The sequence below is a fragment of the Balaenoptera acutorostrata genome, chromosome 17 (genome assembly GCF_949987535.1).
Source record: "Balaenoptera acutorostrata chromosome 17, mBalAcu1.1, whole genome shotgun sequence".
In the NCBI taxonomy this organism is placed as follows: Eukaryota; Metazoa; Chordata; class Mammalia; order Artiodactyla; family Balaenopteridae; genus Balaenoptera; species Balaenoptera acutorostrata.
The window spans coordinates 36,681,047-36,699,194 of NC_080080.1; the positions used below are offsets into that span (position 1 = coordinate 36,681,047).

General features: G+C 39.6%; 1 protein-coding gene across 1 annotated transcript in view; it reads right to left on the reverse strand.

The window, feature by feature from the left end:
• Positions 1-18,148, reverse strand: part of SPAG1 (sperm associated antigen 1) — a 102,032-nt gene that overhangs the window by 22,327 nt on the left and 61,557 nt on the right. Inside the window, exons 11-13 of the mRNA XM_057532176.1 lie at positions 7,330-7,743; positions 6,845-6,944; positions 1,666-1,818 (exon numbers count right to left, since the gene is read on the reverse strand). Of these exons, the coding sequence (XP_057388159.1) occupies positions 1,666-1,818; positions 6,845-6,944; positions 7,330-7,743 (667 nt within the window). The remainder of the gene's footprint in view (positions 1-1,665; positions 1,819-6,844; positions 6,945-7,329; positions 7,744-18,148) is intronic.

Here is an 18,148-nt window from a genome sequence, read left to right on the forward strand (position 1 = left end):
TAACAAAGTATAATGCAGAAGGTTCAGAAATGTGAATGACCACAGTCTCTCAGACATAAATTCCTCCCTTCAGACCATTCAGCCTATCATTATGAACCAGATTTCCTAAAACACCTCCTCAACAGGCCCCTTGTCTCTCTGTCAGATACTTCTTTGTTTCACAAGAACCCCTAACCCTAGGAGAAGATCCTACTTTCCCCAACCATCTCGGAGACTCCCAGACAGAGGATGGGCAAATTAAGAGCAGAATTCCACAGCGTGGGGTAAGCCACGCTCTGTCTGTTGGAGAATGCATTCATTCCACACAATTTTACTGAGGATGCCTACTGTACAAAGTACTGCAACTACAGAGACGGGTAAAACACAACCCCGACCTCCAGGAACTCCTAGAAGAATGAGAGAAAAAGAACTTTACAAAAAGAGAAGGCAGAGAATTTACAAACAATATGGAAAGAAGGCACAGGTGGTAGGAGAGGAGCCTGAAGGGCACGTGTGCTGGGGAGATGGTGGATCAGGGAAAGTCCTCTTCTTCGGGACAAGAAGGAATTAACCAGATAAAAATGGGGAAGAAGAGCCTTCAGACACATATGAGGAGGCAGCAGATGACGTGCAGCAAGGCAGCTGTGCAGCGGGAGAAAAGGCTTGGAGAGCTCTCAGTGACACGCCTGATTTTACAGGATGGAGACCAAGCCGTGAATGCCCACGGTTCCATCTGGTCCCACTCAGATCCAATAACCAATATCTACCCTTTACTTCCAGACAGGCTGGGACCAGACAGGTCCTGAGCGACCACATGGTAGAAGCACCAAGGAATAGCTGCCCACTCTCCACACAGATCTTTCCAAGAGTTTTTCTCCAAAGTGCAGTGGGACCAGGTGGGGAGGTAAGGCAGGATCTTAAAAAAAGGATTAATCCGAAACCTGCCATTCTCGTTTTCCATAGCTTTGTTCAAGGTCCCCTCGTGGTCTCTCAACGCCCTTCACCTCTCCAACAACTGCGGCCCACACAGACAAAGGCAGCCTGACCTCTCTGTGATCCCCACCTCACTAATGTTCACACTTGGGGAGAATCTGTCTTATGTTAAGTTGTTCCCCCTAGCTATGTTCTAGTTTGCTTAAAGACAGAGACTATGTCATTTTTTTTTCCCTTTCTGTCTTTTTGTGGGGAGTGGGGCATGGTACACTAGACCAACACGAGGCTCAGTGTAATGTACACATACTTGGAAGAAATTATACTTTGGACAAATGGGGTCAGAAAATATTATACATAACTAGAAACGTTATCCAAGTAGTAATTTTCAAAGTTCACCTGAAAGCAATTTATGAAGTCTGGAAATTCTTACCTTCTCATTCTCACCCAGGGGGTAAATAGGTCATAATATAAATTAGAACCAAATTCTTTGCTATTTTACCATTTTAAGTTAATACTCATCCTAGATGAGTGTCTATTTAAAGGGTATATAACACAAATATCTAGCAGGCTCATGAAGACATCCATCAAAACCATTTGGTTTTGAAGGAATGAAAGAAGGCAATCATTCATGTAATGCCAGTAACAAAGAACACGTCTACACTTTGATATCGTTCTTGAAGGAGGGGAGGAAAATAAAATCTCATTCCATTAGAAAACAACTAGACCTCAGGCGGCTGCCTCTGATTAGGTTACCTGTTAACACTGTCATTTGCTATCTGGATTCCGCAGTCTATTTGCAACACTGTTTTATAATCCACATAAGCTTTCTGATACTGCTCTAAAGTTTCATAGGCCATTGCTCGTCGAAGAAGAGGCTTGATTGAGAATGGATGAAGTTCCAGAGCCCTAAAGGAGACACAAATATTACACTGTCATTTGTTTTGAAAATTACTCCCTAACTTACACTAACTGAATGTATCCGATAGGACTGGACTCTCACATACATATCTGATATTTTACCTTGGGGATCTGGCAACATACCAGAAAGGCAAACCCAGAGTAGCAGAGCAATCAAATCTGTGGTTACTTCCTTTCTTTTAAACCAGTATCGAAGCCCTTTGGCATTTACTCTTTCCCCCAGTGAGACTGACTTCCCTGACAGCAGGCGGTGCCCCCCCTCCCACTCCCCTGTGTGCTAGCAGAGCCCATCACGGCACCGGGCACAGAGTAGGCTTTCAACAGGTTCTTGTTATTGACAGATTAAAAAGGAAAATTTTTATTTGCACCTATGTATTTAATAAGGCACTTAGCACAGAACCACAAAACCTACACTGCATTTTGAAAATCAGCTCTCCAAAACTTAATACAGTTGACTATGATTTACTTGCTGCCAAAGGGCTTCAAACATAGACCCGAGGAAATCAAGGGAGTAAGTATCCAATGATTTCTTGTAAGTCATGAATTTTCACCTTGCACTTTTTAGTCTATGAAGCATTTCCAGTATCACTAGAGATGTATTTCAAGGGTATGTTCCTTGGTTTTGTCTGAAGTAACTGCTTAAAGCTACCTCACTACTTAAGGCACTTCATTATACTCTGAAATAAAGCATACAATCAAAGGATTGTATTTATGAATGAAAACTATTGTACTCTTAGTTTTAACAAAATCACTGAACCTGTAAAGAAGTACTCCGTGCAGAGATCCTATGAAGAGCTAATAATCCACTAACAAATCTCTGTGCCAGACTGTCCACAGTGGGGATAAAGGTTTGCTCTTCTGGTAATTCTTATGCATGAGCAGGTTATATATCAGACATTTAACTTGCTTCAGGAAAAGCACGAGTGAGGGCTTCTTGACTTTCTCCCCAACAGTCCTAGAGATCTGCTGTCTATTCCTGTCTACAGTGATCTGGAAGGAGGAAGCTCCGACAACATCTGCCAGTGCTAGTCTCTGCAGACATTCTCACCTAATGTCACAGCAAGCCTGCAAGGTAAATAGTAATATGTTCATGTTGCAGGTGAGGAAACGGAGAGACACAGGGAGCAGTCTGACCACGTGCCCGTTCTTCTGAATTTAAGCTACAGGAAAGCAAGGGCGTTGCGGGAGCTGATCACCACTGTATCCCAGTGCCCAGATCACTGCCAGGCCACTGGAGGGACTCGGCAAACCCCTCCCAAATGAACCTGCAGGGCCTACACTCTTTCTACCACGAATGGAAACAAGAGCACCACAGATAAAGGAACTTGGAGTCACCTGCCATTCAGGGGTCCCCAACCCCTGGGCCACGGACCGGTACCGGTCCACGGCCTGTTAGGAACCGGGCTGCACAGCAGGAGGTGAGCGGCGGGTGAGCGAGCTAAGCTTCACCTGCCGCTCCCCACCTCCCAGTCCCTCGAGTGACTTCCTGAACCATCCCCCCCCAATCCGAGGAAAACTGTCTTCCGCGAAACTGGTCCCTGGTGCCCAGGAGGTTGGGGACCGCTGCTCTACATTGTACAGATACTCAACTGCACGTCTGGGTGTGTTCCTCAGCTGCGTACCATAGAATTTGTTCTAGAAATGTCATTAAACCTAATTAGCTTCATTTCTTTGAAAAATAACCAATTTTGCTCTGCCTAAGTGTTAGGACTGGGGATGATTTTAATGATCTCCTTTGCGTTGTACTGGGTTTTAAGATTTTTTTCTATAATAGGTATGTGTTACTCTTGTAACCAGTAAAAATTATTTTAAAAATAAAATTAAAGTCTATTAAAAACACTCAAACACTAGAAAACAGGTTTCTGGGCATCTGTACCACTGCCTTAAATCTACCTTAGTTAAATGCTTAGGGGATATTAACTACACAAACAGTGATTATAAATATAGGTCACAAACACAAGACTACCCCCATTTTACCAAAGACTTCCAACACCCAAGGTGCTATTTATCCACAAGATTGACCTGAGGTAGGCGTGGAATCTAAAACTCAATGAGATGATGAGTTTAATTTTTAGCATTGCCCAGCCAAGTAAATGCAAGGTTTTTTCTCTTTAACCACAATCCTGAAAATGAATGTGAGCTTTTAAGTGGGAATTCCACTAGAAGAAAAAAAGAAAAAAAAAAAAGCACATCCATCCATAAAAGCAAACACACACAGAGAACTTTTAAACCAGAGTTTACAAAAGCTTAACTATTCAAGTTAACACAGTTAAGACTCTAAAATCGTCTTCTAATTTCAAGTCCGTCTGCGAGGAGCAAAGATGAGAAAAAGCAGAGGATTACTAGGCAACATTCATTCGTCTTGATTCTGTCAGAATACCCTCAATGGAAAGTCAGTGAAAGATTTTTGATGTGGTTTAGATAACCCAAAAAGATTCTCTGACAGATGGGAACAGTGAAGATTTTTCTTTTAGCTGATAAGCAATTATAAGAATGACAAGTAATTTCTAGAAATAATTCTAGAATTTCTAGAAATTTCTAGAAATAATTCTAGAAATTCTAGAATTATTTCTAGAAATTGTTTTACTGTTTAAAATCATTTGGTTTTAAACTTTTCTTAGGTGTCATAACCCTGTTTCATGCTTCTCCTGGAAGCCTAACCTAGAAACCTGGAGATGCTGAGGCGAGGAGAGGGCAGGGCCTGCAGCCATTGAGCTCCTCAAACACGCCTCAGGCTCCCAACAGCTGCTCTCCATAAGCCCCTGGGAAAGAGCTCAAGGGAAGTGCTTCGGAGTAGGCCCCAGGAGTGTAGACACTTAAAATCAAAGACTTTTCCCCAAAAATGCATACAAAGTTATTTCATATGTTCCCCCTCTCCCTTATTTTAAACTTTGCCCCGGGGAGTTTTTCTTTTTCGCTGTTTGAATCCTGCTACCACTTGTTTTGTAATAAGCGCTCCTGCAACAGGAAACAACTCTTCAAGGAGCAAAGATAATTAACTGAAAAACTAAAAAATAGGCTCCCTTTAAAATGTATGTAATCTTTTTGAGGTGAAGAGAAAACAGTCATCCTTCTGCTAATAATTGGTTCCTAGTTTATACAGATTTAAATACAGCCATATTTCAACATGTTCGCATAAGTAAATCATGGTTTCCCTGGCACTGAAATGAGTTTGAGAATCGCTGCTTTGGAGTAAAATCACCCCATGCCCTTATGCTAAGACTCATACACCAGGTATCAAAGAAAACATCTAAGTAAGTCGGTTTCTAGAAAGGTCAGTACTGACCAGCAGAGCCAGATTCCTAGGCCTAGAATACAGCTCTTAACTAAGGACACCTTACCTAAACCACCACCCACCTCCCTCCCTCCCCTGCAGGCAATCTCCCGCTCTCCTCCAGGGCAAACCTCCATTCTAGCGCCCGCCCCCACTCCTGACCCCAGAGTCTCCTCTGTGACTTCCTCCTGGGAAACACATTTTAGCAAGAAAATGTCTGCCACCTTACTCTCTCTCACTTAAGGATAAAGTGAGTCCGCTGTTTTTAACTAGAGTCCTGAACTCACTCACTGAAGGAAGACCTAAGACAAGTCTGAAGGGTAATGTATTACCATCACACACTTGAACTGAAAGGTTCTTAGCTGCAAGTCACAACGTGCCTGATAATCTGCAAATACACGTGGTCTTGTTCTTAGTTATGGGCAGCGGTAAATGTTTAACAACTGGCTCTCCTGAGAAAAAGGTCCAGATTTGGGGCATTTGCCAACTTTCATGGTAATTAGTAGTACTCCAACCATGGCAGATTTCAACTACCAACTTGACTTCAACCAACTCACAAGATCCTGAAAACGTAACAATTAGCTAGTGTGAGCAAGCACAGCAGTAGGTGGGGTCTAGAGTCAGACCAAAGTGAATATAAATATTACTGATTTTAAATCTTAATATGTAAAATCGGCAAAAAATCCAAGCAGCTCACGGCCTTCTTTTTAAACTGCAGGCACAGATACCAGCAAGATTTTATCCATATCAATAAACTGATACTATCAATGGAAAAAAAAATTGTTTACCTTATAATCAAGGTGTCCACATATGCTATTGTCCAAACTAGAGCTTCTGAGAGTGAAAGGGGGTGATATTAACAATTATACCAGACTACCGGAGTAAACCAAAACTGTGAAGGTTAAACCAGTACATATGGCTTCTTATGTTTTAGATGCACTAATAGTAGCTTCTTTCCAAAGGGCTCCTGAAGCAGGCTTATTATTTAATGGTAAAACGATACTTTTTATTCATGTAAATATATTCATCCATCTCAGCATGTAACTTGTTGAGTACCATGGGTGACTAATGTGCTTGAGGGATGCAACCCTATAATACATGCTTCTTGACCTCAGGGAGCTTAAAATCCAATGCAGTGGATGACAGAAGTACCTACAGGTGTGAGAGTGACAGTGCAAGCATTACAGCCATGCAGATGACCAGGGAGCCTGAGGTGACGAGGAAAGCAGAGAGGATGGGGAAGCTGAAGAGGAAGGATTTCTGAAAAGCAAAGATGTGCAGAGGGCATTATAGATATGGACCAAATGGGAGCAGAAAGCTTTTTTGGGGGGCAGTGTGGTGACAGAGGAGGTTATAATTATCTAGAAGACCATACTGAGCCACTGAACACCCGCTGAAACAGTCTGCACAAAATAATGCTTCCGGAAAAGCTATTCTGATGCCACAGTGGATTAGAGGAAGCAGAGAGACTAGTTAGAAGGCTTCTCCAGTACTCTGGGATTGATGTGAAAAAGAGTATGAATTAAGGTGATAGCAGTGGAAGTGAAAAAAGTTTGCACAATCTTCTATAATTGTCTTCATATATGTGAAAGGATTTACGAGTTCTATGTATTAACCAATTAACACATCTTAAATGTCTTAAGAAATTAGACTCTTATGCAGAAAATTTACTATATTAAATACTGCATTCATCACAGTGAAATGATAATCTCCCGACAAAGCTGAAAACGGGCAGTTTACCTGTTACAATCTTGAATGCAGCCACTGCAGTTTCCGTCTTTTAGGTAACATGCTGCTCTATTTGAATATAAGATACTTAGATCATCTGCACTTCCACTTCCTAAAATCACAGTTAATTAAATACAGTTAAAATCCATTAGCGAAATCACAGTTCACCAGACGACTGAGGTCTCCCGCGGCACTGCAGTCCTACACCCCGCTGCTAATGCAGCTCCGAGGACCTCCCTGTGCCCGCAGTGGCCACAGAGGCCAAGCCCGTAAGGGACCGCTGCAACCATGCCCGGCCCGGGCACACGCTACGCGTTCCAAGGTACAGCTCCCGGAGGTGGAGTCGCTCCCGCCCTGCCCTCGGTTACTGGGAAGGAACCTACAGGGCGAGCGCCTGTCATTCGGGAGGTGGCCCGCGCCTCTCCCGCGGTGGCCCCTTCAGGTCCCGCGAGCCGCAGCCCGAGGGGCCAGGGACCCCGCGGGCGCAGCTCACTCACCTGCAGGCTCCAGCTGCGCGATCGCCGCCGAGTACCTGAGAGCCGCCTCGGCGAACTGCCCGTTTTTAAAGAGCTCGTTGCCCTGGCTCTTCAGGCCGGCGGGGCCGACCTGGACGGCGGGCGCCGTCGGCGGCGGCGCGCCAGGTCCGGGGGACGCGCCGGGCCCAGGGGGCGCGCTGGCCGCGGGGTCCCCGGCGCCCCGCCCGCCGCCCGGGTGCCCACTGGCACCGCCCGCCGTCGCCGGGGCCCGCGGCCGGTCCCGCTTGTCCGCGCCGGCCTCCGGCGCCCGGCCCCGCCGCGGCGCGCCCCTCTCCGGCCGCCGGCCGCCCTCGCTCTTGCCCGTCAGCTTCTTCTGGATGTTGCCCATGGCGCGCGGCTCGGCGGCGCGCCCGCCTGGCGCCGGCTCCGCGGCCTCTGTGGGGAGTGGATGCGGGAAGTGAGCGTTTGCATCATCGCGAGCAACTACCAGGGAGGCCGCGGCGGTGCCGGCGCAGGGGCGGGGTCGCGGGAGAAGCCGGGCAGAGTGGGCCCGCCCCTCGGGCGGAATCCGGCGGTTCCGGCGCCTTTGGGGGGCCGGTCGGCCCAGAGGGTTAACAGCGGAGGCCGCGCTCCGAGCCCTAGTGGCTTCCCGGGCTAGGGACGGAAGCCAACCCCGGATTTAACTCTTCAAACGCTGAAGAGCTTGGGACGTGAAAACCGGCATTTCAAAATCATTCCATTCATCAAAGCATACGTGTCGAGGTAGGTCTTACAAAATATGTACTTTTCTTCCATTTACAGTTTAGAAGTGAATGAATGAAGTTACTAAAACTTGAATATAATAATTGCACCCAAAGTTAGGGCACCCTTTCCTTATGTTAAGGGACTGGGAGAAGATAATTTGAAAAAAAAAAAAAAAAAGTCCAAGTGATTTTTAAGCCATTTAAAAATGATTTTAGCAAAGAACTCACATAAAACAGGCACCTTATTTTTAAAGTGAACCTTAAAAAGACAGTAAAATTTCCAGTACAATACCTTATTCAAATTTAAAAAGTCCTTTGATCTTGATTGAAAGATTTCAGGTACTTATCAGAGCTTTAATAATTGATTATTGAATTGATATTTAAATAGGCAAATGATGCATAAATATTTCATTGATGGGTGTCTTAATATTTAAAACAAAGCAATTCATCATTTCAAAGCACTAAATGCAGAGACTTCCCAGCTTTCTCTTGTAACAAATTCTAATCTGATTTTTAATGAATCTATTTCCCATTCTGTTTCATGAATGGTAAAGCCAGAATTTGAAGCACAAAGACAGAGGAAGTAGAAAACCACTAGTACTTAAATAAAAATCAGTGGATGGATGATCACCTTAAGGCAAGCAATGAGTATAAAAACACACTAATTAATAAATACAGTTTTCTATACAGCAGAATAACATCCAATTTTGGATCACTAACCAAAAGGGGCTTAACAATAAAAAGATGATCTTATTATAGTGATAAATCCCCAGACTGGACCCAGAGCAAGGCTCCAGTACTCTTCATCTGGTATCTGCTGCTCAAGTCCCACCCAGCATAAAAATGGATGGAAGCTTAAGTCAGTGTCAGTAGAAACGATGGACAGCTAGTATTATTTTCTATTCCCTTGTATGTCTGACCAATACTATTACTAAATAGCTGCCATTTATTTAGAACTTAATATGGGTCAAGACCTTTACATACATTATCACTTTTCATTATCATTAATCTTCATACCAAGTATTGTCCCCACATTACAAATGAAGCAAGAGAAACACAAGGAAGAAGCTAAAGAATTCTCTCAAGCATGAAGAGCTAGAAACCAACATAACTGAGATTCAAATGAAATGAATGCTGTACCTCTTTCCTTAAGACTGAAATGCCCCTTAACATTTCCCTGCAAAGGTAAGCAGAGGCCTGAACATGAAAGACCTGTGAGTCCTGTTGGGTATTTAACTACCTGTGGGACATTCCAGAGGAGTTGTTCAGGAGGTGGCTCCAAATGTAGATCAGAGGAGGCCTTATCCAGAGACACTGACTTGGGGTTGCTGGCATAAAAAGGATCACTGAAGTTTGAGTGTGAATGGAGTCACCGAGATCTTCCAAAGGATCCCTAAGAAATAAAACACTTAAAGGATGATGAGAATCTCCAGTGGAGATGGAGGAGTACCTAGAAATGAGAGAGAAAACAGGAGGGTGTACTGCCTCAGAAACCAAGAAGAAAGAGTATTTCAGGGAGAAAGGAGTCAACAGTAACTAATATCAAAGGAAGGAATGGCCAAGAGTTTTGACTGCATAAGGACTAAAGAAAATCATTAGATCTAAAGACCACAAAGACTTCAGTACCCTGGGGTGGGGTGGTTTGGGTAGCTGGTAGATACAAAAATCCTCAATGAAATACTAGCAAACTGTTAAAAGGATTATACATCATGACCAAGTGGGATTTATATCAGGAATGGAAGAGTAGTTCAACAGTAGAAAATCAATCTATGCAACACATGACATTAAAGGACAAGGGGAAAAACTGACACTGTCATAACTGACACTGAAAAGGAACTTGACAAAATCCAACACCCTTTCATGATAAAAACACTCAGAAAACTAAGAAGAGAAGTAAAATTTCTCAACATGATGAAGTACTTTTATGAAAAACAGCTAACATCATACTCAATAGTGAAATCCTGAAAGCTTTCCCCTGAAGCTCAGGAACAAGACAAAGATTCTGTTTTCACTGCAGCTACTCAACATTGTACTGGAAGTTGTAGCCTGATCAATTAGACAAGAAAAAGAAATAAAAGACATATATATTGGAAAGGAAAAAGTAAAACTATCTCTATTCATAGATGACATGATTATCTACAGAGATGACATGATTATGTCATAGATGACATGATTATATACAGATTATCTATCTATATATACCTATATATATAAGTGTACATATATTCCCAAAGAATACACACACACACAAACAACTACTAGAGCTAATAAGCAAATTCAGCGATTTCAGGGTACAAGATCAACATGCAAAAATCAGTTGTTTCTATAAATTAGCAATGAAAAATCCTGAAAGGAAATTACAAAAATAATTCCATTTACAATAGCATCCAAAGGAATAAAATATTTAGGAATAAATTTAACCAAGGCAGCAAAAGACTTGTATAATAAATATTGCTGAAAGAAATTAAATAAATGGAAAAACATCTCTTGATCATGGATAGGAAGACTTAATGTTGTTAAAATATTAATACTATACAAAGCAGTCTACAGATTCAACATAATCCCTATCAAAACTCCACAGCTTTTTGGGAAGAAATGGAAAAGCTGATCCTCAAATTCATGTGGACTTTCAAGGGGCCTAGAATAGCCAAAACAATCTTGAAAAAGAGAACAAAATCAAAGGACTTACACTTCAGATTTCAAAACTTATGGAAAGCTACAGTAATCAAAACAGTGTGGTACGACATAAGGATAGACATATAAACCAATGAAATAGAGAGTCCAGAAATAAACCCATACATCTATGGCCAAGTGATTTTTTTTTTAGGGTAAAATATGTTTGAATTTTTATCAAATATAAATCAATGAAACCTCTAAAAACCACAGCTTTGGACCATGTCAGTCAGTCAGGTGGTTTTTTTGTTTGTTTGTTTTAATACATCTTTATTATTTTTTTTTGAGGTATAGTTGATTTACAATATTATATAAGTTTTAGGTGTACAAAATAGTGATTCACAATTTTTAAAGGTTATATTCCATTTATAGTTATTATAAAATATTGGCTATATTCCCTGTGCTGTATAACATACCCTTGTAGCTTATTTATTTCATACATAGTAGTTTGTACCACTTAATCCAATACTCCTACCTTGTCCCTCCCTGCTTTCCTCTCCCCTCTGGTTTGTTCTCTATGTCTGTAAGTCTGTTTCTTTTTTGTTATATCCACTATTTTATTTTATTTTTTAAATTCCACATATAAGTTTTATCATATAGTATTTCTCTTTCTCTGACTTATTTCACTAAGCATAATACCCTCCAACTCCATCCATGTTGTTGCAAATGGCAAAATTTCACTCTTTAAGACTGAGTAGTAGTCCAGTGTGTGTGTGTGTGTGTGTGTGTGTGTGTGTGTGTGTGTGACATTTTCTTTATCCATTCATCTGTTGATGGACACAAGTTGTTTCCATATCCTAGCTATTGTAAATAATGCTGCTATGAACACTGGGGTGCATGTATCTTTTCGAATTAGTGTTTTCTTTTTTTTTTTTTTAACATCTTTATTGGAGTATAATTGCTTTACAATAGTGTGTTAGTTTCTGCTGTATAACAAAGTGAATCAGCTATACATATACATATATCCCCATATCTCCTCCCTCTTGTGTCTCCCTCCCACCCTCCCTATCCCACCCCTCTAGGTGGTCACAAAGCACCGAGCTGATCTCCCTGTGCTATGCAGCTGCTTCCCACTAGCTATCTATTTTACATTTGGTAGTGTATATATGTCCATGCCACTCTCTCACTTCATTCCAGCTTACCCTTCCCCCTCCCCATGTCCTCAAGTCCATTCTCTACGTCTGCGTCTTTATTCCTGTCCTGCCCCTAGGTTCTTCAGAACCATTTTTTTTTTTAGATTCCATATATATGTGTTAGCATATGGTATTTGTTTTCATTTTATTTGAATATATACCCTGGAATGGAATTGCTGGATCATATGGTAGTTCTATTTTTAGTTTTTTGAGAAACCCCCATACCATTTTCCACAGTGGCTATACCAATTTACATTCCCACCAACAGTGCACAAGGGTTACATTTTCTCCACATCCTTGCCAACATTTGCTCTTTGCGGTCTTTTTGGTGATAGCCATTCTGAAAGATGTGAGGTGATATCTCATTTTGGTTTTGATTTGCATTTCTCTGATGATTAATGATGTTGGTCATCTTTTCATGTGCCTGTTGGCCATTTGTATATCTCCTTTGGAAAAATGTCTATTCAGATCTTCTGCCCATTTTTTAATCGAGTTGTTTGTTTTGACATGGGTTGTTGGAGCTGTTTGTATATGTTGGATATTAACCCCTTATCGATCTTATCATTTGCAAATATCTTCTCCCATTCAGTAGGTTGTCTTTTTGTTTTGTTGGTGGTTTCCTTTGCTGTGCAAAAGCTTTTTAGTTTAATTAGGTCCCATTTGTTTATTTTCGCTTTTGTTTCCTTTGCCTTAGGAGACAGATCCAAAAAAATATTGCTACAACTTATGTCAAAGGATGTTTTGCCTATATTTTCTTCAGGAGTTTTATGGTTCCTGGTCTTACATTTAGGTCTTTAATCCATTTTGAGTTTATTTTTGTATATGGTGTTAGAAAATATTCTAATTTCATTCTTTTACATGGAGCTGTCTAGTTTTCCCAGTACCGCTTATTGAAGAGACTGTCTTTTCTCCATTATATATTCTTGCCTCCTTTGTTGTAGATTAATTGACCATAAGTGTGTGGATATGGCCAACTGATTTTTGACAAAGGTGCCAAGTCCATTCAATGAGGAAAGAATAGTTTCTTTAACAAATGGTGTTAGGACAACTAGATTTCTACATGTCAAAAAACAACAACAAAAACAAAAACAAAAAAATCAAAGCTAAGTTGGACTCCTTCCTACCTCAACTAATCAAAATAAATCAATGACATAAATATAAGAGCTAAAACCCAACACTCTTAGAAGAAAACATAGGAGTAAATCTACATGATGTTGGATTTAACAGTGGATTTTTTTTTTTTTTTTTTTTTGGCCACACTACGTGGCATGTGAGATCTTAGTTCCCTGACCAGGGATCGAACCCATGCCCCCTGCATTGGGAGCACGGAGTCTTAACCACTGAACCACCAGGGAAGTCCTAACAGTGGATTTTTATATATGACACCAAAGGTATAAGTAACAAAAGTAGATAAATTGGACTTCATCAAAATTAAAAACTTTTGTGCATCAGAGGATATTATCAAGAAAGTTAAAAACCCCACAAAATGGGAGAAATTATGTGCAAATCAAGTATCTGATAAGGGCCTAATGTCCAGAACACATAAATAACAGTTACAATGCAACAATAAAAAGACAGCCTAATTTTAAAATGGGCAAAGGACTTGAATAAACATTTCTCCAAAGAAGATATACAAATGGCTAATAAGCACATGGAGAACGATCCAAATCAAAACCATAAGGAGTTACCACTTTACACCCATTAGGATGGTTATACTCAAAGAGGCAAAACATAACAAGTGTTTGCAAGAATGTGGAGGAATTGGAATCCTTATATATTGCTGGTAAGAATATAAAATGGCGTAAACACTTTGGAAAACAGTCTTGCAGTTCCTCTAGAAGTTAAACATAGAGTTACCATATAACCCAGTATTCCGCTCTTAAGTATATACCCCCCAAAATTAAAAACATATGTACATGCATAGACACAAACAAAAATACTTGTACATGAATGTTCACAAAAGCATTATTCATAATAGCCAAAAAGTGGAAACAACCCAAATGTCCATCAACTGATTAATGAAAAAAGAAAATGTGATATTATCAATGCAAGAATATTGTTTTTCCATAAAAAGGAATGAGGTACTAAGACATTGGTCTTAGTAATATTTTTTTTGGATATGTCTCCTCAGACAAGGGAAACAAAAGTAAAAACAAATGGGACTACATCAAACTAAAAAGCTTTTGCACAGCAAAGGAAACTATGAAAAAATGAAAAGGCCACCTACTGAATGGGAGAAGATATTTGTAAACAATATATCCGATGAGTTAGTATTCAAAATATCCAAACAACTCATATAACTCATAGCAAAAAAACCCAAACAACCCAGTTAAAAAATGGGCATAGGATCTGAATAAACATTTTTCTGAAAAAGACACACAGATGGCCAACAGGCACATGAAAAGATGCTCAAAATCATTAATCATCAGAGATTAAAAAGACAATGAGCTATCACCTCACACCTTGCAGAATGGCTGTTATCAAAAAGACAACAAATAATAAGTGTTAGTGAGGACGTAGAGTAAGTGTAACCCTTGTACACTCTTGGTGGGAATGTGAATTGGTACAGCCAGTATGGAAAACAGTATGGAGATTCCTCAAAAAATTAAAAACAGAACTACCATACAATCCAACAATTCCACTCCTGGGTATTTATCTGAAGAAAACAAAAACACTAATTAGAAAAGATATACAGACCTCTATGTTCATTGCAGCATTATTTACAATAGCCAAAATACGGAAGCAACCTAAGTGCCCACTAATAGATGAATGGATAAAGAAGATGTAGCATACATATATAAATAAATATACATAAAATATATAATAGAATATTACTCAGCCATAAAAAAGAATGAAATCTTGCCATTTGTGACAACAGGATAGATGTAGAGGGTATTATGCTTAGTGAAATAAGTCAGACAGAGAAAAACAAATACTGTATGATTTCACTTATATGTGGAATGTAAAAACGAAACAAATGAACAAACATAAAACAGAAACAGAGTCATAGATACAGAGAACAAACAGATGGTTGCTGGAGGGGAAGGGGCTGAGGGGAAGGGGCTGAGGGAAAGAGAGAAAAAGCTGAGGGAGATTAAGAAGTAAAAACTTGCACCTGCAAAAATAAATGAGTCACAGGTATGAAATGTACAGTATGGAGAATACAGTCAATAATTATGTAATATCTTCATATGGTGACAGATCATAGCTAGACTTACTGTGGTGATCATTTTGAAATGTATAGAAATACAAAATCACTAAGTTGTTTAGCAGGAACTAACATGTTGTCAGTCAATTATACTTCGAAACCAAATAAACAAGCTCATAGAAAAAAAGATCAGATTTGTGGTTACCAGAGGCGGGGAATGAGGGGAGGGGGAAATGGATGAAGGCAGTCAAAAGGTACACATTTCCAGTTTTTCCAGTTATAAGATAAATAAGTACTAGGGATGTAATGTACAACATGATAAACATAATTAACACTTTTATATATGAAAGTTGTTGAGAGAATAAATCCTAAGAGTTCTCATCATAAGGAAAAAATTTTTTTTTCTATTTTAAAAATGTTGCATCTATATGAGATGATGGATGCTTTCTAAACTTACTGTGATAATCATTTCATGATGTATGTGAGGAAACTCATTATGCTGTACGCCTTAAACTTTATACAGTGCTAATGTCAGTTATATATTAATAAAACTGGAAGAAAAAAAAAAAAGGAACGAAGTACTGATACATACTGCAACACTTCAACATGGATAAACCTTGAAAACATTAGGCTGAGTGAGAGAAGCCAGACACAAAAGGCCACATGTTGTATGATTCCATTTACATGAGATATTCAGAATAAGCAAATCCGTAGAGACAGAAAGTGGATTAGTAGTTGCCAGGGGAAAGGGAGATGGGAGTGACTGCTAATGGGAATGGGATTTCTTTTTGTGATGATAAAAATGTTCTGGAATTAGACAGTCGTGATGATTGTACAACCTTGTAAGTTTACTAAAATCGACTGAATTTGTAAAGGATGAATTTTATGATATATGAATTATATCTCAAGTTTTTAAAAAGAATGCTTATTTTACCTTACCCTTGACAACAAAGAATACTTTTTTTTTTTCCATCTTGGTCAATTTGATGGGAGAAAAAAAAATCTATATTTAACTTTCATCTTTTTATTAGCAATACAAAAATGTATTGATCATTTAATTTCTTCATTAGTGATTTCTCTGTTCCTATGCTTTGTTCATTTTGGTACTAGGCTCTTTAACTTGGTCTTGTGGTTTTGTAAAAGCTCTTCATATTTAAGGTCATTAACCCTTTGCCATTTTACTAATTTGTCATTTGCCTTTTTTTTTTTTATGGCATCTGTCTTATACAAGTTTTTAATTTTTACATAATCAAAATAATTCATCTTTCTCTTTATGATTTTGTCTGTTGTTTTAACTCTTTGAAATCCCCACCCTTCCACCCTCCTGATCCCACCAATTCTAGGACAAGAGAAATATTTACATTTTATTCTTCTGTTTGTCAATGACTGTTTAATTTTCTTATATTTCATTTTTAAGTGAAGAATAAGCAACAACACTACAAGGGAGTCTAGAGCCTTACTTTCCTCTGACGACCACTTCTAAATATTCTCTACTAGGGAAGGAAAACACAAATAGGGAAGTTTCCGAGAAAGCCCATAAACTCAAATCCCAGATCCAATCAGCCTGGCGAGGACAGGTATTTCTTCATAGCAGTCCTCAAAAGGACAGGTGAAGAAAGCCTATCAATTGTCTTATCTCAGTACCTGACACAGAGTAGGTGCTCAGTAACTGTCAGCTGTTAAATTAAACCCATTGGTTATGTTGTACCTCAGTCTGGATGAACTGGGCCTGGCCAACCCAGGTGGAGCCCACGGGGGAGCAGCATTATCAGCTGAGGATAGAACACACTAACTGCTGCAGTTTCCCATGGTCTTCAGGGCTCCCTACATAATGACTACATAATGACTAAGAATTCTTTCTTGGAACGTGGTGGGAGGGGAACCACAGGCAAAGATTCCAGTTTGATAACCTCCCTCTGGGCTTTCACATTATTTTCCTAAAAGTGACTTGGATTTCTCCTGTCTTGTCCAAGGCTCCAGGACCTCTTTTTACATATTATCTAACAATGGAACTTGGTAAAAATGAACATAATATAGTCCCATTGTTCTTACTTCATCTTAAAAGCACTACTTCTGGGCTTCCAGCCATTTAACCTACCTAATCTTGATTTGCTTCTGATAAAAGGGAACTAACTGGTCTTAAAATTTATATCCTTCCTAATCAAGACATTTTTGTTTTCTGAATCGTGCATACTTTTATATATTCCCTAATCTACAAAATAATTATGGGGAGGCAGGCATGAATGACAGGATCAGAAATGGTTCTTTTAAAGCTCTGTCTGCTTGGAAATCTGAATGGGAATATTGCTTCCCTATGGGACTTACCTTAGGGATAACCACCTAATTCAGAGAGAAACATATCAATCTGTTAAGTGATATTACACTACAGTAATCCTAACTCAGATTTTTAATCATGGAACCATATGTATTACTAATTTTTGATTAGCCCTTTGCTGTTTATCTCTATTTGTGAAGAAGGCATTTTAGTATGTTTATTGAGATGCAGTTGACACATAACATTGTTTAAGTTGTACAACATGGTGATTTGATACACATATATACTGCAGAATGATTACCACAATAAGGTTACTTAATACATCCGTCACAGAACTACTATTATTTTTGTAATAAAAATATTTAAGATCTACTCTCTTAGCACCTTTCAAGTATATAATACAGTATTGTTAACTATAGTCATCATGCTATACTGAATCCCCAGAACTTATTCATCTTATAACTCTAAGTTTATTCCCTTTGACCAACTTCTCCCCAATACCTCCAACCCCTCAGCCCCTGGAAACCACCATTCTACTCTCTATTATTATGAATTTGGCTTTTTTAAGATTCCACACCATAAGAGGGATCATACAGTATTTGTCTTTCTCTGTCTGACTTATTTCACTTAGTACAATACCCTCAAGTTCCCTCCATGTTGTCACAAATGGCAGGATTTTCTTCTTTATTATGGCTGAATAATATTCGTGTGTGTGTGTGTGTGTTGTGTGTGTGTTTGTATCACACTTTCTTTCCTTATTCATCCTTTGGTGGACACTTAGATTGTTTCCATATCTTGGTTATTGAGAATAATGCTGCAATGAACAATGGATATCTCTTCGAGATAGTGATTTCATTTCTTTTGGACA